Genomic DNA, 21901 nt, shown 5'->3' with positions numbered 1-21901 from the left:
TGCTCAATAAACATTTGTTTTTATTGTCAATTTCGCAGCCTAATGTTTTTTATGGAATCTGTGATGCTTTTTTCCAGATTTTTTTCCTTTTTGGATGTATAGAAAGTTCAAAAATGTAAAAAAATAAACTGACTTCATAGCTTTTTGATATATTGTTGACATGAGTGGATGTATTTTTAGATGTATGAAGTCAGTTCTCAGATGTCTCATGCTTTGCTTTCACACATACATGCTCTTTTTCATGTTAATTGCCTTTATATTACAGGAACTGACTGGAGGAGGAGGGGGAGAACAGGACTGCGAAATGACCTAGGCCAGATTCAAACTAGGTTCCCTACAAGCAGCTCTTCAAACGGTAGGACCAAAGCACCACCCTCTGTGCCACCGCTCCGACATAAAGGCTTTCTATACGTTTAACAGCATTATTCTGCTTAGAAGTCATGCACGAACAGGACCCAGTGTCAAAATGCCAGCAAAAGCAAATCATCTTCAGCAATTTGCTGGCTTAAGAAGTTCCATTCTGACTGTATGTGAATGAAGTGCGTGACGCTCTTGTGTTGCACGTCAGCTGTCACTCTAGCATCAAACCATTTAGTTGTTATACGGTGTCAGTTAGACATTAGACCTTTTTTAAACTGCATTTTGGTGCAGATTTGTCATTTTCCAGTATCAAAACACACTGGTTGACCACTAGTTACAAGAGTTTTATTCTAAGGAGCTTAAAGGATTAGTTCACTTAAATATGAAAATTCTGTCATTGTTTACTCACCCTCAAGTTGTTTCAAACCTGTATGAATTTCTTTCTTCTGCTGAATTCAAAGGAAGATATTTTGAAGAATTTCGGTAACCAAACAGTTGATGGACCTCTTTGACTTCCATAGTAGTTCCATAGTGAAATACAATGGAAGTCAATGGGGTCCATCAACTGTTTGGTTACCGACATTCTTCAAAACATCTTCTTTTGTGTTCAGCAGAAGAAACAATTTGAGGGTGAGTAAAAGATGACAGAATTTTTCTTTTTAAGTGAACTATTCCTTTAATCAGATTCAGTCAGTTATGCAGCTAACCCGTTCTCTATTTCTTCTCCCACTGACTGAGCTGATTTTCACATTAATTTACATAGCCGCTTAAATACTTGGAAACAACATACTTTTGCTCACACACGCACATGGCAAGTGTTTGGAAATGTGATGAAATTTATAAAACGCCAGATATAATTTATTTACCCAATCTAGTGAGGAGAGCCACTTGGGTTCAGTTACAGTCTCCTTAGCTTGGCTCTGAATTTCTGTCAGGCTATGTTTCTCTCTTCACACTTTCTACTCGGTACATACAGTGTCTGTCTTTGTATCACCTCAAGTGTGTTTATATGTGTTTTTGTCTCTTTGCTTGAACTGTGAAATGTGTGAGAAAATGTTGCTACTGTTAGTTCCCCTGTTTTCTTTAGAAGCAATTACAGGGGCCGTCCAGGGAAAAAGGATGGGCATCATGTTTTGACATTCTCCTTAGAGATCATCACGGATGAAATGCTCGCAGCGTTTAGTCATCACATTTGCGCCGACTCCGATTTCAGGCTCTGACTTGCCAGATTGTTATCAAGGAAAATACAAATGGTTATCAGAGAAGGTACCGCACAGTCTGTTAAGAGGATAAGCATCAGGATGTTCCACAGAATCAATCAAAAGCCCAGGTATGTTGAATTTGTCCACACTTCTCGCAGGGATCTACTGTATATTCTCAGTCAAAGCCTTATTGATTTGTGCAGATATCTTTAAAGAAAAGCTGAACTGACATAACACAGTCTGTCGGGATGTTAGTTTAGCTTGAAGGTGCGGGGAGGCGAAAAATCAATAGAATTCATTTTTGAATTTCTTCAAAAATGTTGAGCTAAGCCTTTGACTGATCCCGACTATGTGCCTTTCTTGAGAAAAGATTAGTCAAAACAACAATGCAGTTTGTGAGTACAGCAATGAAAGGTGTGAAAGAAAGAAAGAGAAAAAGAAATAGAGCTGTATTCACATTTTAAATGGCATTTACATTGACATTTACTGTATACCTTTTCACATTTCAGTTCAGTGAATGACTAATTTAGGGTGATGCATTCTGTTAAATTAAACTCTGCTTCAAACCTCTTCCAATAATTTCCACTATCTTTCTTTAAATGGAGTCAATCTCACATTCAGTTTATATTTCCTCAGTGATAATGATATATCTTAGACACTCACTATCTCCTCCTAACCCTGCTTGACATTCTTCATTTCCAATTCACCCATTCAGTCCAGCAGAGTTTGACCTTTTGCAAGTGTAACCAAGACATTTTGAACATAGTTACTTGGCTGAGGGGATTACTTGAATTCCTAGGCATGGATGGATGGATGGAAAGAAAGAAAGAAAGAAAGAAAGAAAGAAAGAAAGAAAGAAAGAAAGAAAGAAAGAAAGAAAGAAAGAAAGAAAGAAAATAAATGGATGGATCTGTTCATTTTCATTTTTCGTTCTTTCTCTCTCTATGGATGGATGGATAAATTGATAGATAGATGGACAGATAGAAAGATAGATCATAGATAGATAGGAAGAACAATGGATAGAAAGAAAGAAAGAAGGAAAGAAAGGAATGGATGCATGCATGGGTGGAAGGATGGATGGATGGATCTGTTCTTTATTTCCATATATCATTATTTCTGTCTATGTATAGTATGGATGGATGGATGGATAGATTTATTTATTTATTAGATTGTCATGAGACTCGACAAGCCCACAGCGATGTAGTTCTGATAGCAGTGCACATTATTGCAAGAGTGGGGTGTAAAATAAATCATTTATAAGTCTCGAAGACTTGGATGATCTTGAGACTGTGTGTGTGTGTGTGTGTTCTCTAAAGGACAGATGCTCGCTTGCTGCCTTAAGGCAACCTCACGGTGTCTAAGAGCCTATAACTGCCGACAGAACGTTGAATTATTATATGGAAAAATGAGCTAAGACCCAGACTGCAGATGTGAAATAAAAACACACTTTGACCTGTTGCCAAGTTTATGTTTCTGGGGCTGCATGACATCATGTGCACTTAAATGCAGGTGCTTGAGAATGAAGAATCGGCTCTAATTCTGATCACAGTAAATGGCACAGAATTGTACTGATATTATTTTAAGTGCACTTATTCTGTGACAACATGTGTGCTATTTACATAGGTACATTATATGTTAGTATTTACATTTCAGTAATATGCATGGTTAACCCATCTGACTTATTAATGAGCCACCTGCCATTTAAGTGTAAATAATTAATTGGGGAGGCCTTATTTTTGTTTTTATTGATTTGTGTCATATACAACAATTGAACCGAAAATAATGGATTCCCCTGAATAAATGAGTGATGTGTGATTGTGGGCACTTTAGTGAGTCTAAAGACCTCCGTTATCTCCTGCTGTTATAGTAATGCCTTCCCTAAGGACTGAGTGTGGTGAGTGTGGCTTGAAGAGTCTCGTGAGTTTCCTCCCTTGAGCTTTGTGTCCACATATCTAAACTGGGCATGTCAATGTGATGAATGAGTTGTGTACATACTCACAGTTAATCAGAACTTACTGGTTTTAAAATAGTTTAATGACATGATTGCACATAAAATGCCTCAGTTGTGCAAACACTAAAGCAAATATTGAACATGAATTATGATGTCAGAAGTATTGAACTGCTGGTAGAGATAGATAGATAGATATATAGACAGACAGACAGACAGACAGACAGACAGACAGACAGACAGATAGATATATAGATAGTGACAGACAGACAGACAGACAGACAGACAGACAAACAGATAGATAGACTGACAGACAGACAGGCGGATAGACGACAGATAGATGGATGGATAGATAGATAGATATATGGATAGATAGACAGACAGATAGACAAGCGGATAGAAAGACTGATAGATAGATAGATAGATAGATAGATAGATAGATAGATAGATAGACAGACAGACAGACAGACAGACAGACAGACAGACACACACACACACACACACACACACACACACACACACACACACAGATAGCCAGACGGATGGATAGACAGACAGACAGACAGACAGATAGATAGATAGACAGGCGGATAGATGGACAGATAGATGGATGGATAGATAGATATATGGATAGATAGACAGACAGACAGATAGACAAGCGGATAGAAAGACGGATAGATAGATAGATAGATAGATAGACAGACAGACAGACACACACACACACACACACACACACACACACACACAGATAGCCAGACGGATGGATAGATAGACAGACAGACAGACAGACAGACACACACACAGATAGCCAGACGGATGGATAGATAGATAGACAGACAGACAGATAGATAGACAGACAGGCAGGCAGATAGACAGACAGACAGATAGATAGACAGACAGACAGGCAGATAGACAGACGGACAGATAGATAGATAGGCTATATACATAGATATGTCTTTTTAAAAATAACAATAATTTCCTTTTAATGCCTCATGCAACTAGGTGGAAGGTTTTTACACTCCAAAGTGGACAGACTACTTCACAAGCTCTGTGTGCTATAATAAGGGAGAGTGAGTGTTTAGGCTACACTCGGTGTGGGCTTTTGAAGCAGTCTGCACTGCACTGATGCGCATTTGTCCGCTGACAGCTCGCTAACTGCGCGTCTCCCCACCCGCTGACAGACGACAAACACCCTGCAAATGACATGCCACGAAAAAATAAGTTCATCGGAGTAATATAATAAACCAGCTCACTTCCTCTGGCAATCGCAGAAGTGGCGGAAGTACGTCAGTTTGCTAGACTCCGAGCATTTACACTTCGCAGTGCGATTTCTGACGAGCAAGAACAGAGAGAAGAGGAGATGTGAATCATCCGCTGTCTCTTTAAAGCCACTTAGCGAAGCTTCACGTATTCCGACAAACACGCCGACGTCTTTCCCTTCAGCCGCAGCGCGCGCGGGCAGCGTTCAGGAATGGACGCGTTCAACTTACTCTCTGCTGGATAACCAACTCTTTTCCTGGTCGGATATGATTTGTTTTTGGTGGATTGTGTGCTGAAGAAGGATCTTTGGGGGATATAACAGCGTTTTCAGCCTGACGCGGACCGTGTTGTCTCGGATGGTTTCGTGGCGTCTCTTCACGCTGAAACTTGGCGATACAATAAGTTCCTATTTTTAAATTGTTTGACAAACACGCGGATGGCTGTTTGTTTTGTTTCTGGCACAGTGGGTCATGAATCGGGTGAAGATTAAAGCAGGGCCAGCGTCATGAATCCAGCGCGCGGTCTGCAGTATCTACACACACTGATGTTGTTGTATACCATTGCAACAAAGTTGCCGTGCGCGTGGAATTCACGCTACTGTAATTAAACAGCCATTTTGCACCTGTTTAAATGAAGCGAGGCGTTTCGATACTGTGACGCCGTGGTTTGGATTAGGCTACACGCCTTAACCTGCATGGATCACATTTGTTTGTTTATCACATTACGGAGCTTAACATCCAAGGTCATACTGTAAATTGTTTACAGGCTTCAGTAGGCTATACATGGATGTGTTGTATTGATTGTGTGGAATCGACTGGTTTTTACGTGATCAAGTGTCATTTTTTTTTCTTTTTTGTTTTTTTTACGGGGGGGAGGGGGGAGGACATCGCACCGTTTTTAAAATGGAAGGGAAAGTGAAGCAGAGTCGCAGATCCCGTTCGCAGCGCGAGAGGGGACGGAAACGGGAGGCACGCGCCGGGGAAACCCGCAATCGAAGCCCCTCGTCTGGTTCCGAACGGGAGCGAAGTCCCGGTAAAAACGCTCCGCCACGCTCGACATCCTCGAGCAGAACCCCGCGACCCCCCCGGAGGAAGAGACGCGAGTCCAGTTCTCAGGAGGAGGATATTATTGATGGATTTGCTATTGCCAGTTTCGTCAGTTTGGACCGTCTCGAGGTAAGAACCAGTTTAAATATTCTGAACACGTCTGACCGTCTATGGCCGCTGCGACGGTTCAAGTTTTTGTGTGTGTTCATTATACGATTGTGAACGGTTGTGATGGCATAACCGCTTCGGAGGGTGTTAAACAGGTGTTTGGTGTTGTTGTCACAGTGTCGCATTCCAGAAGTTCCGTTCGCCAGTGAGCGTTTATGATGACAGAACACAGTGATAGTGACGTAATAGAGGTCACGGCTTTTGATTTTGCTCGCTGTCACTCTTGCAGAAGTGTGTCAGGAGTGTTTGGCAGGCCACTTCGAGGAATACAGTGAATCATTTTGAAGCTCCTGTTTGAATAACAAGAGAAACAATATCGACTTGAGTTTGTCAGGCTGCTGAAATGATTCATGACATATCGGGAAGTTGTGGTTTTTATGGTTTGGGGGCTTTTTTATGTAGGCTAGAGGAGCTGTAAATGTCTCTTATAAATGACACTTGTTGACATGCAGTTCCTGTCATTACTGTACTCTTGCTGTGACAAATATTGTTGTTCAGATGACAGTTTAGTTGTTCCAAGTTTTTGTTGTTATTCCAAGTTGTAAAATCATTTGCACCTTGAGTATCTACCCATTCACAACTCAATGTGCTCGTATCAAGATGTTTATTTGGCCTGTGCAAAATATGTGATCTAGCCTATATTTTTCTTTAACTTAATGACCTTGACACAGGGACAAACATAGTATTTAAAAGCAAAATAGCTCCAATGATTATTCGGATTATGCCAACAGTCTTTTAATGTGACTTTTTGCAGTGTTCAGACAGTTGACATTTTTCATTCAGAAATTGTAAACAAGTTAATCATAGGTGTATTCTACTTGCTTTTGTATCATTTCCATTTCACTAGATTTGTTTGAAAGCCTAATAGAACCCTGACCACATCATTGACCCATATGTAGATTAAAAAGCATCATTATGTCTCAAGGTTTCCGCAAATGAAGTGCTGTAAACAAACCATCATAGACTCAATGTGGGCTGTATTTATTTAGTGTGTAGTCTTTGTGTGTGAGTGTGTGTTCCCAGACATGATCATTGATTCATCAAGCGGTGTGTTTGATCTTTTTGTACTGATAGAGAAGATAAGGCAAGGGAACGCACACAGTTGTGCAAACAGCCTTGAGTTGACGGAGAGTTGTATAGCTGAAGTGATTGGTTATTGGCTAGCAAGTGTGAGTACATTCATGACAAATGACAGTGGCCTAACATGACCAGTGAACTGTAAAACAGGGCTCAGTCACATAAACAAACAGAGATATACTTCTACATTGACTATGAAAACAGTTGTCATAGTACCTCTCGAGATCAAGTGATTTATTGAATGTGTTGCGGTTAAATAAAAAAGCCGGTTTGTGTTAATTTAAACATTAACATGCTAATTTCTCTACTAGTTCACAGTTCAGGCATATGACCCTGATAAATAGGCATTCCCTACCATGATTACTATTGGCTTGCTTACATTTTCGTAAACATGTACAGTTTGGTTCATATGTGTTGTTTATAGGATGAACAGCACATCACTTTGTGTAAGTATTAAGATGTTCTGGTTGACATGATCGTTTTGAGGATCGGAATCCACCCACATGCAGTGTAATTCAGGCCACTGCAGATAAACGCATCTTTCTTTGAACTTTTCTTCATATTTTGAATGTCTGATGAACTGTTAAGTGACTAGAGCTCTCCATCTGGCAAAGGAAAAGAAACCCATCAGATGCATTGGTTTACTGCTTAATGATTTGCTTCTGAATCAGCTTACCTGCGTGTGTATGAATTTTCAGGGATGATTTAAATGTCAGCTGTGGGATATGATGCAGTGTGGTAGAAGCTTTGAGATGTGTTTTAGCAAAATTACATAATGCCTCCCAGCTCCTTAAGTCCTTCGGTGTAATGAAGTACTTAATTGATAAGAAAGCTGCAGTTATTTCCCCCTCATGAGAACGAAGAGGCTTGTGTGCGTGTATGGTTGTGCTGGATACAGGATCATTATAGTTATGTTATATATTTCTCTGGGTTTAACGTTACAAGTTGGAATTTTAGTTGAATGATTTTGCTATGTGAACATTAGGTGTTTCTTTTGCATTTCTGCTTCGTTCTATTGGATCTCTGCATGTAACTATTAGTTTTACCCATTGTTTTGACCTCACTATAGGATGAAAAGATGAACAAAAATAAGTTTAATAGTTAAAATGAAGGCAATGCTCATATTTGAAGTATTGCACTGGATGTGACATCTCCATGGTGATTTTAGTTCAAGGGAATGAGAATGTTGATGAAGAACTTTTGTTCTTATGTTGTTAGATATAGATAGCATGATGTTTTTGTATTGCCTACTTAAATTTGAAATATAAAGGACAATCGTTCCACCAGCTGGTGTCCACATTAGCTGCTCTTAAAGGAGCCTATAAGCTATTTATAACTGTTCTAAACATGAAGAGGTGGAGAAAAGTGAATGCTAATGAAAACTATGACCTACGATGCTCTTTAAAAGACTGAATTGAGGTCATGTAGTGTATCATTAGTATTTGTTTGACATCCATGTTAGACAACAAAATGTTCTGTGAAAGACTGTAAACAGTAAGCAATAAACATTTTCAAGGCTGAGTTTGATTCAGCTTATTTTCCACTTGTACTATTTTCCAGCAATTTAGGGTTTTTCTTTTTTTCTCCATGAAGCACCCGCTGGCTGAGAAAGCTGTTCAGGGAAGAAAACGTCAGACTAGCGTTAGTGCTTCTCTGAAAATTGCTATAAAAATAATGGGAAAGAAATTGAGAAGAGTCATAAGTGGCTCATTAAGTAATATAGTGTTTTCTTTTTAAACAGGCAGACCTTATAGCCCAGGTTTCTCATTCAGTGAAAACTATTACTGTTAAACACTTGCACATTTGCGGATATATTTTTTCCGCTGTGATTTATGAGCATATGAGTGAAATCTTTTGTTTTTTTTTGACTCAGGTAGTTCCCTTTGACACCATGGAAGTGTTTGCTGTAAACTTGTTTCTGACTTGTTGGGGCCTGTTCTGACTTATGTTTTCAGGGCTTTTGGTTATGAGTTGTGGTTGTGGTTTTCTGTCTGTTTCTGGGCGTTGATGAATCATTTCTCCAAACAAGTTTCAAATCATCATACCTCTAGATTTGTCGACTAGATATTTCAAACAAGGCCTAAATCTAACCAAATGGATGACTTTTAAGCTGCTTTATTTCATTGGCTTTTTTGTTAAGTTACCACAAAATATATAGTATTTTAATCTGTTGACATTAAGTATGAAACCATGTAATATTTGTGTATAAAATTGCTAACTTGGATGGCACATGGCCAAAAAATATTTTTCTTTTAATACGATTCAACATATTTGTGTATTTACTCTGAAGTAACTGAATAGCTTAAAAGGGAAATTTTTATATTATTATTATTTCAGACAGAGTATATAGGCTAACCATCATGGATTGCTGTATTTAGCCTACTTATTTTAATAGTAGTCAAACCAATATGTCAGTAAGGACGATGTTTGGCATTTTAAATGATCAGCATTGCCAATATTTTTTTTTTCTGTTTGGCCAATAGCCTAAGTGGTGTTGCAATCTAAAGTATTAATCCGTTTAATTCAAAGGTTTATTTTTTCATCAAGTTTTTCTTCGTTCAAATGATGTATTACTAATTTATTAAATATTTCCAAAATAACCATGTGCACCATGTGTTATTTACTGTAAATGAAATGATATCGTATATCGACTTTATATCGGCCACCCTGATCTCTAAGATATTGGCATTGGCCATAAAAAAAATCCATATTGGTAAACCTTTAACAAGAAACAGTAAAGAGCAGCTACATTTACCTACCTATAGTTTTACAAAAATATTTTTAAATCTGAAAAATGCAGCAGAGGGAACACTTTATTTTTAGGTGACGTTGTTATACGTTACTACATGTGCTTACTATAGTAATCACAGTAAATTATGCATAATTGCAGGTAACTAACCTTAAACCAAACCCTAACCATAACTCTAGTAATTTGTTACATTTTAATAATTCGTTACATTTATATAGCGCTTTTTCTTGGTACTCAAAAGCGATTTACATGGAACCACCACCAATGTGTAGCATCACCTGGATGATGTGACGGCAGCCATATTGCGCCAGAACGCCCACCACACACCAGCTTACTGGTGGAGAGGAGACAGAATGATGAAGCCAATCAGTATATATGGGGATGATTAGGAGGCCATGATGGACAGAGGTACATGTAGTTCATTAATATTACTCAGTACTTATTTGAGTAAGTACAATGTGACTACGTCATCTTGAAATAAAGTGTTACTGTTTTCAGTACAAACAAATTGTTCAATTGTTTTAAATCCATACATTAAAACTGAATAATGGAAAGACTGAAAATAAATGGTCAAATAAAAAGCATATTAAAACCTTTGTCATATTCACAATGTTGCTTTATTTAATATTGCCAGCAAAATCATCATGGTTATATTGGCAATTTGATATATTGTCCGACCCTTGTCGTACATGCACATTATTGTTTCTTAGTTGGCATAGTCGTAATGAGAGAGTATGTGTGTACGCTCATACGTTGAGTCTCCGTGTGTGTCTTAGAGCATGTTTTCTTTATAAATGACGCTTGCTGTGAAAGCAATTAGCGTAACAATTGTCGACAAGCTCCTGCTCTGAACGTGAGATAGCTGCCTCGGCTCCATGGGGAAAAGCCTTTATGGTCTGACTGATACTAACAATAATTGCTGAGAGTGCTATTCCCACATTGAAATAAGATATGGAGATGGGAGAGGTTCTCAGAGGCCTGTCTTCCTCTCTCACACACTCCTCCTCTCTCGATTTTCCTCCCTTTGTATGTTTTAGTACATTTGCGGTTTGTTGATTGGTGTGAAATGAAAGGCTCTTATGCCTGCATAACCTTTAGATTTAACCTGGATCTTGATTGGTTGAGCCTCAGCAGGAAAGGTCATCAGACCCATTGAAAAACGTTATTCTCTGGATATGATGATTTATTAAAAAGATATGCTCCAAATCTGAGTGGACAGGCTGGTCAATTTATGTATACAGGTCATTTGCATGGGATGATGCCCTTTCTTTGTCTGTTCAGAATAACATGTGTTAGTGTTAGTCAGCATCTGCATAATTAAACGGAAGTTGAGCGACCGCACTGCCCTTTCACCACAGCCACTTGCTGCTAATTCAAGAGGGGTCATCTTGATTGTTTGGCTAAATGTTGATTATTAGAGCATGTACTGTTTAAAGTGCCCCTATTATGCTATTTTAAAGCTTCTTAATTTTGTTTTGGAGGTCTCCTACAATAGATTTAAATGCATCCAAAGTCAAAAATACTTACATTTTCTGTACAGTGCGTCATCACAGTGTCTGAAACGGTTCGATAAAGTATTCAGTCTCTCTAAACCCCTCCGTTCCGAAAGCCTGCTTTGCTCTTATTGGTTAGATGGCCCAGTCTGTTGTGATTGGTCTACCGGTTATAGTGTGTGTCGGAAACAAAGTGGCCATTAGTAGGGGTTACACAGACCAGTCAACTTTAAGTTTTATGCTGACTAGTCGCTGATCATGGCCTATAGAGGGCGCAACAGGATAAGCAACCCGCGTTCCAGTCTCAGCTCGAGGTTCAGGCTTAAGCCCAAAGCATACTTTGGACGTCTGCACAACAGAGCATGTGCGAGTGACTTGAGCGATTGAAAACATAATCCACTAGATAGATAGCACGCACACTGAATGCGTCTTTCCGCGCTCTCGGCCAAATGAATATACTGAAAGGCTTGCACACTCAACTGTGCGCGAGATGGAGCAAAAAGTGGAAAATGAAGTATACCCGAGCTTTTATTTGTTCATTAATGACGTCATCAGCGACTCGTTGACGTCGACTCAAGTTTAATCGTGTAAATGTTGAGTAAAAAAAATCTGAAGTCGTTAAACCCTTAGCCGTTACCATATCTGAAGTTCAGTTTTGGAGGCTTCTTCAGCACTTTTATACACAATGATACGAACAGTAATAATGGCGTCAGTTTTACTGTATCAACTTGAGCCAGTGTTGTCAATTTTTGGAAGTGCATGCAAAGTGGATTTGCTTTCTCAGTGCAGAAAACAACGTATTCTCAACATGTCAACATGCATTAAACTCTTCCAGGCCTCAGCTACAACTACAGTGTTTGAGGGCGGATCAAAGTACACCATAGGCTGGCATTATGCAAATCTGTTACAAACCTACGTAGGTTCGAGGAGGAAGTAAGGCTGAAATTACTTACAGAATCGGTTCGTTCTCCATTTATTGTGCACTTTGATCTTTAAAACTTTGCTGACCTTTTATATTTTCACAAAGAGCCTTATTACACGCTACAAAAAAACATTATAGGGGCACTTAAAAAAAACAAAAAAAAACACGCAACAGTAGTTTAAATGTAGAGTCTGTACAGCAGCGCCGCAGATGCCAGCTCTTCTCTCTGTATTCTAGCTTACAGCTTAATGACTTCCTGCCAGGGCTAAAGTATGTGCTCACTTCATAAATCCCCCCTATTTTCGGCCCTAACCTCCCCTCTCACGCACCGCTCCAGGTGCTGATGAAACCGTTCCCCTTCTGCATAATCATATTTCCTCTAGCATGAGCCAAAAACAGCCAGCGAGCCAAAGCTGCTTTTCATTGGAGCTCTCCGCCGTACTCGTCCCTCGTGATTTCATGACTTTTAAACGGTTAAGTGGAAGACTTTAGATTCTGATTAGATACACTTGGTATGCTTGTACAGAATTAGAAATAAGTAATAATAACAGTGCCACAGCTTTCAAGAAAATTGACATTGATAAAACATGACCACATAATTTTATTTCCATCACCTATAATATTCGTCTAACTTGTTTATAAAGGCTACAGATATTTTTTACATGATTTATTATGGTTGCATTTTATTTTGTTGGTCTACTTTAGACATTCTACTACCTATAAGTAACTTTGCAACTAAATGTCAACTTACACATATTAGAGTATTGACATTGTTAAAAATGTCAATAGACTAAATAAAAATAGACTGTTAGGTTAGGGTTCGTGTAAGTAGAATAAGTTGACGTAGTTGGAAAGTTACTTTATAATCAGTAGAATGTCTGTTAGGGAACCATCACAATAAAGCGTTTGTAGATATTAAGCAGACAGTCTACTAATACGCTAATGAGAGTTAGTTGACATGTAGTTGCAAAGTTACTTATAGGTAGTAGAACGGACCATCAAAATAAAGTGTTACCTGTATTATATATTTTATATGTTAAATATATTAACTTTTTTTTTGTGTGTGTGTTTTTGAAATGTCTCATGCTCAACAAGGCTGCATTTATTTGATCAAAAATAGTAAAAAAAAACTGTAATATTGTGAAATGTTATTACAATTTAAAATGACTTTTCTTATTACATTTAACATAACGTATTCCTGTGATGGCTAAGCTGGTTGTGCTGCTTAATAGTTATGTGGAAACTTGATTTTCTGGATTTTTTGATGAATAGCAAGTTGAAAAGAACATTGTTTATTTGAGGTAGAAATCTTTTTTAAATATTATAAATGTCTTTTATCTTTTGATAAATGTACGCATTCTTGCTGAATAAAATTATTCATTTCGAGTCCAAACTTTCAAGAGTCCAAACTTTTGAATGGTATGTGTATATAAAAAATGCACCATGAACTATTGAAAGTGATGTTAATTTTAATAATATTTAAGTGTAGATTTTTTTTTTTTTTTTTTAAGTTTGTGGTGTGTTTTTCTAGCTGTGGATTTCCATTGAATATAATTCTAAGTCCTAGCTATTCTTCCATTTTACTGTTGCTGAAGTGTAGCCTCGAGCGTACAGATGATCTGTGGTTAGTGAACATTGACATGCAGCGTCAACACTTCCAGAGTAGACAACCTCAAGCTGTCACAGCATGACTCAGTGCTGGTCGATTCTATTGTAGAAATGCCGTTATTGTCTGTAGGCAAGTTCTGGATGGGGGGCTAATGCCTTGGAAATACTATGTTATAGAACAGTTGCCAACAATTTCACAGGTGTGAAATGAACATTTTAGAACAGTGTGTTCTATAACAGTGGTTCTCAACTCTTATGTGGTAAGCACCAAAGAATAATGTTGATCCAAATAATTAAATATTATATATAATCATGAATAGTTTGTATAGAAAAATAAATAGGCCGATCTTTTTATTAACTGGATTATTTCTAAAGGGCTATCTAGTAGGCCTATGTCCTTTTTATCTAAGGACATAGGCCTACATCCAATCAAACTAAAGAGCTGCATGATTCTGAATAAATTGAGAATCACATTTTTTTTGTGTTTAAAATATAGATCCTGAGTCTCCTTTAATTCTGAATAGACAACTAATTTAACAAAATAAGTAATTTACTAGAGATTCTGACAAAATGTTAATCGCTTCAGACTATTTAAAAAGCAATGTTTAAAAAAAATAAAATAATTTATGACTCAATACACTCATAAATACTACACTAGTTTAATTATTGGATGTACAGTATCAATATTTTTGTATAAATCTTTTTCCTTTTTTTGAAAAAGGAAGCTGTGCTTCCTTCCACCTATTCTTATGCGCGTTTTGGAATATCGCATGAAAAAACCATGGATGAAAACCGTTTTTATCCGATCAGACGACATGCAGATAAACTACGGTTACACATTTACAGAGTAAATCCCTCGATGCACATCAAAAAAACTTGCGTGACTTTGCCTCAACAGTGGATGTGATTAGATAAATGGAGTAACTAGTGGATCAGTTTCATTACAGCATCTCAAATGTTTCTTTTATTTATTCTGAAATGCCTGAGCCAAAGTCTGTCATCAGAATGATTTGGTTTAATTCCATCCCGTGTGACTGTATCAACATGGCTACGTTCACAAACACGAGGTGTCCAAACGCACGATAACATGATAGCGTTTATTGCATTTCGTCTGCGCGTTCTTAGATGCAAGTCATTTATGATGTAGGACAAATAGCCACAGTGGCTTCTCTGATTGCAGCAACTTCAGTTTTTATTACAGATATTTCACGCCAATTTCCCAGGAAGTGATGATTTTGTTCTGTTGAACACATGGAATGGAAATTTGCTTTATTTGGAAATGTTTATGCTTTTATTTCATTTATTTTCATTGCTAATGACAAGTCTTTTTTTTTAAGTCACTTGTCGCCACCTACTGGCATAATAATGTAATTGATACCATCTTTATTTGAAGCGTCTATTGTCGCTACCGTAGACATCCGTGTTTATATCAGAACTTTAAACTTTTATCACAGTACTTCTGTGATGACTTGAATTATTGTAACACAGAAATAATTATACTGTGCAAAATGACAAAATCTTGCGACGTTCGTCTGTTATAGGACAACTTTTTTTTAATAAAATTAATATTTGTGTAGTGTTCAATGTTGTTATCAATAGAGATACGCGGATGGGGTATTATTTCATCCGCAACCGCATCACATAACTCATCATCCGCACCAATGTTTTTTGACCAGATTTCAAAGCCGCACCCGCCCACCATCCGCTGATTGTTTTGCGGTCTATGGACGATGCAATGCTCTGCTAATGCGAGCCGCAAGAAAGCCCTTGTCTGTTCTAGAAAGGATACAGCAAAGATATTTAATGCTAATGTATGAGGCATAGGCCTACGCTGAGTTTCATTCATTTACGATGAGATGCGCTCTAGTTCAACTTCACAATGCAATGCAAGTGAACGTGGCGCGTCGGAGCCTCAATGTCACGGTTATTATATTGTCTCCTATATTTGCTTTTTATTTATTCATGCAATTGGTTGATGAAACATTTATTAAAATTAAGATACAATTTGTACAAAACGAAATTCGCTTTAAAGAAAAGCTTTCTAAAAAGCAAAACTTAATGAAGTGGTAAAAATCATGTCTGACGATTTACAAAACAAAACTTCATTAAGTGGTAAAAACCATGTCTCCCGATTGCAAATGTTCATTGCTAATGTTTATTATTGCAAATGTTTTTCATTTGTTTAATAAATCTCATAATGATGGCACATCACTAGGCTATATCATAGCTTTTAATTCTATCTCAAATGATTGGCGGTCGGTCAAGGGGTACTTGGCAAAGAATCAAATACAGTTGGAAATGACATAGACCATTAATAACACAGACTGTTAACATTTGTTTTTAATTAGTATATAAACATTCTCTATGATAAAAAATGTTTGTAAAAATATTTTAATAACACGGTTTTGGCGGTTATAGAGTTCTTATGACGGTGTTCAACTATAACCGTCGGTCTCACGGTTATATACTAACAGTCACACCCCTAGTGCTATGTGAATAAACATGCCACGTTATAAACGATTTAGAAAAATCTCTAACAAAAGACACTGCTCTGCCTTTTATTTTGGCACAGATTGCCTTTCACTTAGTAGAACTAGCCTAATTAGACAAATGGAAACAAACCATGTGATACCCCTCATTGTTTGACTCAGACTACTAAATATGTGTTCACTTACAAAGAGGATAAACATGGTTTGACCACAATGTGATGTGTGTGTGTGGTGTATTATTGGCTGCTGAAAGCATGAACATGCAAACTATAAGTCACACTTCTGCTGTTGTTTAACCATACCAGTCTGTCATGTTAATAATTCTGCATATTGGTGGGCTAATAGAGTTCATGGGAATATCAGTTCATTTCAATGTTTGACTTTAAGGACATTTTGATCACTGTTGATGTATGATAAACAATCTTGGTTGTTTGTTGGGTCGCTACTTTACGGTCCTGAAGCAAAACCAGTTGAGAACTGCTGTTCTAAAGTATGGCTTTAGTTTTTGTATTATCTAGTTTGAATTGTTGTCTTGGAAATACTATGTAGGGTGTCTACAGCATTGTGTTTTTTTTCCATATAAATGCCATTAGATGCAATACAGCATGTTTTTCTTGTGGTGAAATGGTTTTAGTTGGGGAGCAGCTGTTATGTTGATGTTGTAGGTTTTCGACTGAGCAACAGAGAGGCCCTCAGTGTCTGGCTGTATTGAGGCTGGAAATAGCACACACACACACACACTGCTGCCACAGCACATGAGTGACACTGCACTGGAAATCAAAGAAAAACACCCTAGTCTGCAGGGAGGGACACAGTTGTGTTTGACTGCCGTCAGTTTCTGTCCACTGTATTGTTACTGGAAAATTGTCTCTTTTTGTCAGAGTTGACCCTAGTGACGAAACATCAGATGACAACAGTGATGGATGCGGCTTTGCCACACTTCATGAATGCAATATCATGAATTCTGCTTTGCATAGGGTGATCGTATAACACTTTTTTTGCATTGTTTCCTCGAGGTTCACTTTTATCGCTAATATTTCTTGCATCAATGTTTCTTGCATTTATATTTATATTTATATGATGCATTTTGTGTCCTCTCCCTGATCATTTTACCTAGTGAGGTCTGTAATACTTAGTGAAAGCTATCTGCTAGCATTCCCATTCTTCTCAGTGCTTTCAGGTGTAGTTCATTGTTCCCAAACATTTAGAGTGGTGCACCCTGAGGCATTTAACAATAATATACTTCTGCGTACTCCCTCTCTTCCACTTAGACTGCAGTCACATGTTTTAAATTAAGGGACAATATTTGGTGCTTTAAAGGGATTTTCAGGTGCATTTTTTTTTTTTATCTTTTATTAAGGCAAAGTTTTCTAACCCTGTATGTGTCATGTTTTATATAAAATTAATTTAATTATGAATATAATAAAGCAATAAATGAAACTCAATTTCAACCAAATGAAATCAGTATCAACAAAAGCCATCTTTGCACTGCAGTAGAACAAGCTGCATAGATGCATTTACACACAGGGTATTTTTTGTATCAAAGAGAGTTTGAATCTTAAATCGATCTCTATGCACAGTCTGTGTCTATATATTTTTTTTTTTCATGCTAGCTAGTGCTGCAACCTGACTTTGTGCATTGTTGAGAACGGCAGTAATGTAGTGCAATTTGCTAAGACAGCATACTCTGCATGCAACCTATCATATGCACGCTGCTTGTGTGAATGTAGACAGTTTTGACCACAAAAGATAATTTGGTAATTTGATTGGATATCATGTATTTGACCTTTTACGGTGCTACCATTTTCCTGTTTTTGCACTAGAAGCAGCATTTTGTTTGTTAGAAAGACATCCTCCATTTTAATGTTATTTTAAGGTGGGGTAGAATTAAATGAACGGCAAGACTCAGCATTTTGTTCACCTTCCCCCTACCCCGTCACCTCACATACCCCCAGGGGGTACGTGTACCCCAGTTTGGGAACTACCAATGTAGTTAAAGCATTTAACAGGAATGGTTAAATGGCCCATGCTAACTGCCCTTTATCACATTAAACAGGCCTTTTTTTAATTTATTTTTTTAAAAGCTTAGTAATTATACCTCATTAAAGGTTTTAAATATGAAATGTGTAAGAACATTTTCAATAACCATCCTGATTTCAAAAAGCTGTTTTTGCAGTTTTGTCTCCAATAGTGTTTTTGAAAGGTAAAGCATCTTTTCATAGTTTTTAATTTCAAACGATCAAGAAAAAAAAAATGTGGACATGAAAAGCTTTGCTCCTTAAGTTGGACAATATATAGTTTGTTAGTTTTTTTTTTTTTAAAGGCACTGTAGCCATTCATTTACATTCAGTCTCTTATGCTCACCAAGGATGCATTTCTTTTGATAAAAATACAATGAAAACAGTAATATTGTGAAATTTGATTACAATTTAAAATAATTATTACAGTCTTCAGTGTCACATGACTCTTCAGACATCTAATATGCTGACTTGGTTCTCAGGATACTGCTGTTTTGATTCATTTAATGCATCATAAACAGTTGTTTTTCTATCCTCTTTTTTTCTTTTTTTTTTCTTACATGTTTTATAACTCTTTAACACATTTTTAGTGAAGTGGAGGTTTAACGATTAAATTATTGTTGGATTCTTTTGTTATTGTAACTGGCTGATACTTTTTGATTTGGCAGTTTCTTTTTCCTAGAGGATACAGAAGGACCACCTCGGTTTGGTCTTAAGAGCTTTTCACTTCACTTTTCAAAGACGCTGGGCTCCTGCAGCCCATGTGAGACAAGCAGGGTGCCTTGGGCAGGATTATTCTGTACGCCTCCGTGTGCTCTTCCAGAACTGGCACACTGTCTGGCTGTTTATTGGTTTTGTAATGGGATCCATATCAGGAATTTTTGGCAGACATAAAGTAAATGAGCTAACACACATTTGGACCCCACAGGCTAAATAAGAGCCATTGTTTAGTGCAGAAAGCACAATAGTTTTTCTGTCTCAACGCCACTGCCTTAACGCTTCACAGAGCCAGAGAGAGATATAACAAAGCTTTGGTCAAAGTAATTGCTAATTGTGTGATTTCCTGACCTGAAGCTTTTGGAAAAGCACAAAGCATGTCTGTTTAGTCTCGGAAATCACTGTGATTCTCACCCCTAGCTGTATGTTGTACTACACAACACCTATTTGTTTGTTGGTCTGCATTCCATGGGGAAGGGGAGATGGGGTGGTTAACCCCAGCCCTGCAATAATCTCGCCAAACCCTGCTGACGCATGGGTGTGGTACACGCACACACTTCACACGCAGCTTTAAAATGCCTTTGTGGTGTATGGTCCTTTGAAATCTTCCTAGAAATTTTCTAGAGTGCTGCTGGCAGAAATACGGTTCTTTAGCTTGTGATCCAGAGTGCTGACCGCATTGCGGGCATTCTTAAAGTTTACACGTCTATTCACTTGGCTGTTGAATTCTCTGGACAGTTCTTTCGGTAAAGACACCTGGAATAAATTTCACGTGTATCAAGTTTCTCAAGGCAGAGGTGTTGGAGCAGTGGTTCCCAAAATTTTTCTGCCACAGTTTTTCCCCATACACGCACCCACGTAAAGACACTCTCAAACATGACCTTGCTTGCAAAATCCTCGAGGATTTCTTTGAATCACTGTAATTAATACTGTACTACAACTTCTCAATTTCAACGGGCTTCTCTTTGTGTTTGTAATGTTAGTGGAGTCTTAACATGTTCAGCTTCATACTGACTGATGCTAATATTTTAAGGCACACAACACATTGTGGTCTCTCTTCTCTACTCCCCACTGTACTTGTAAATCCAAGGACTGGGTATGCATCATCATATTTTCTTTTCTTTTGTCTACAACTGGATGTGACTGCTGTCTTGAGGCTCCAGTCTACTAGATGTGACAAAGTGAACATTGCAAATCCATTTGTCCTTTGTGTCAGAAGTTGCACGACCGCTGGAGTACGTCAGAAATAGAACGGGGCATCAGTTTACTTTCTGGGATTTGTCGTGTCGTGTCTCGCCGCATCCAGTGTAAACAGCATCACTGATTATTATAATGGGTTCCATTTTAGTTTTGTTGCATCGCGCAGCTCGTGTGTTTACTGTTTTAGTTGTTTCGGTAGTTGTGACGTTTGAAATGGATTCATTGTCAGCTTTACGTTTACCTGGCACTGGCAGTTCTTTTACAAACCTGTCCATGGATTAGTACAGAACCATGCATAATTCATTTAGATTTATACACGGCTCTCTACGGTATTCAATTCTAATTCTTCAATTGCGCCATCTGGTAGTCTGTTATTGCATGACAGCAACTGTTAAAACTGATAACAGACCGCTCAAGCGGGTACTGCGAGTCATCTTGAGGTAATAGAATGTCAAATTAATATTTTGTGTTAAATGATTTACTTATGTGGCAAGTAGTAAGTGGAGTGTATATGCGTGTGTGTGTATAATAAGCAGGATAATATCGCAGTGGGGTCTTGACCCTGAAGAGGTTTAATTTGCATAACAATCTTTTGACTGTAAACTATCCCTTAGCCTTGCAGCATCCTCAAAAATATTATGTAGCACAATTGTTTTCAATATTGATAATAAGAAGAAATATTTCTTGAGCATCAAATCAACACATTAGAATGATTTCTGAAAGATGTGGAGTAATGATGCTGAAAATTCAGCTCTATCACAGGAATAAATTACAATTTTAAAATATGTAAAAATACAAAACATTTTATTTTAAATTATACAAATATTTCACAATTTTACTGTATGAGCCTTGGTGAGCATAAGATACTTTCAAAAACATAAAAAATTCGACCGACGCCAAACGTTTGAACGGTAGTGTACATGACAGAATTTTTCTGTTCCTTTAAATTTAATTGATATGTCAAGGACTTGACTACAACAGAAATGATCTCAAAAGCTTTGGTAACACGATGCACTTGCACATTCTCAAGGTATCCAAATGGAAATCTCATAGTTCTGCAATAATCAGAAAGCAATGGCAGCAGAGTTTTACGCTCCGTCGCCTGCTGTATTTTCTCTTCCTGTTGCTGTCTGTCTATTTCCATCTGTCTCTCTCGCTCTCTCTAAGCACCTCAAGTATGTGTGTTTATGTATGTGATGGCTTTTAAAACATCTTGTTAAACATAATCAGTTTGTTAGCAGACTGCTAAAAACAGCAGTGCTCACCGCTACCCACATACTCGCACAGATACACACACACACACACACACACACACAAACAAACCCAGTGCAACTGAAAACCTGACAAGACGCCAAACTTGACACAGATTTATTTCAAAAGGCAAAGTGCTGTGTGGTACAGAACAAGGAACAAGGCAGCAGAGATGTTTAAAGGAACAGTTCGCCAAAAAAACTGTTTACTCACATCTTATATCATTACAAACATATATTCCAAATCTTTGAAGTCATATGATAATTAATTGACTAATAGTTATCTTCTCCTCTAGTGAGCTGCTGAAGTTGGATCTGTCTTTGTAAACAAATCATTAGACTGGTTTTCTGAATTGAATCCACTGATTTATTAAAAAGATCCTACCAGTACTCT

At 37.7% G+C, this 21901-nt stretch overlaps 1 protein-coding gene across 19 annotated transcripts in view; it reads left to right on the top strand.

Moving 5' to 3' along the window:
- Positions 1-313: 313 nt before the first annotated feature.
- Positions 314-21901, top strand: part of fbrsl1 (fibrosin-like 1) — a 315258-nt gene continuing 293670 nt past the window's right edge. For 17 of the 19 annotated variants that reach the window (XM_079871218.1, XM_079871210.1, XM_079871209.1 and 14 more), the window contains exon 1: positions 4602-5945. In XM_079871218.1, the coding sequence (XP_079727344.1) occupies positions 5673-5945 (273 nt within the window). In that variant the 5' untranslated portion in view covers positions 4602-5672. Of the gene's footprint in view, positions 356-1468; positions 1691-4601; positions 5946-21901 lie in introns of those variants that run through there. The other 2 variants (XM_079871214.1, XM_079871211.1) reach the window with 2 other exon arrangements.

This window comes from Squalius cephalus, assembly GCF_949319135.1.
Source record: "Squalius cephalus genome assembly, chromosome: 5".
NCBI lineage: Eukaryota > Metazoa > Chordata > Actinopteri > Cypriniformes > Leuciscidae > Squalius > Squalius cephalus.
Note: the sequence above shows the minus strand (reverse complement) of the source record. Positions and strands in the feature narration are given on the sequence as shown.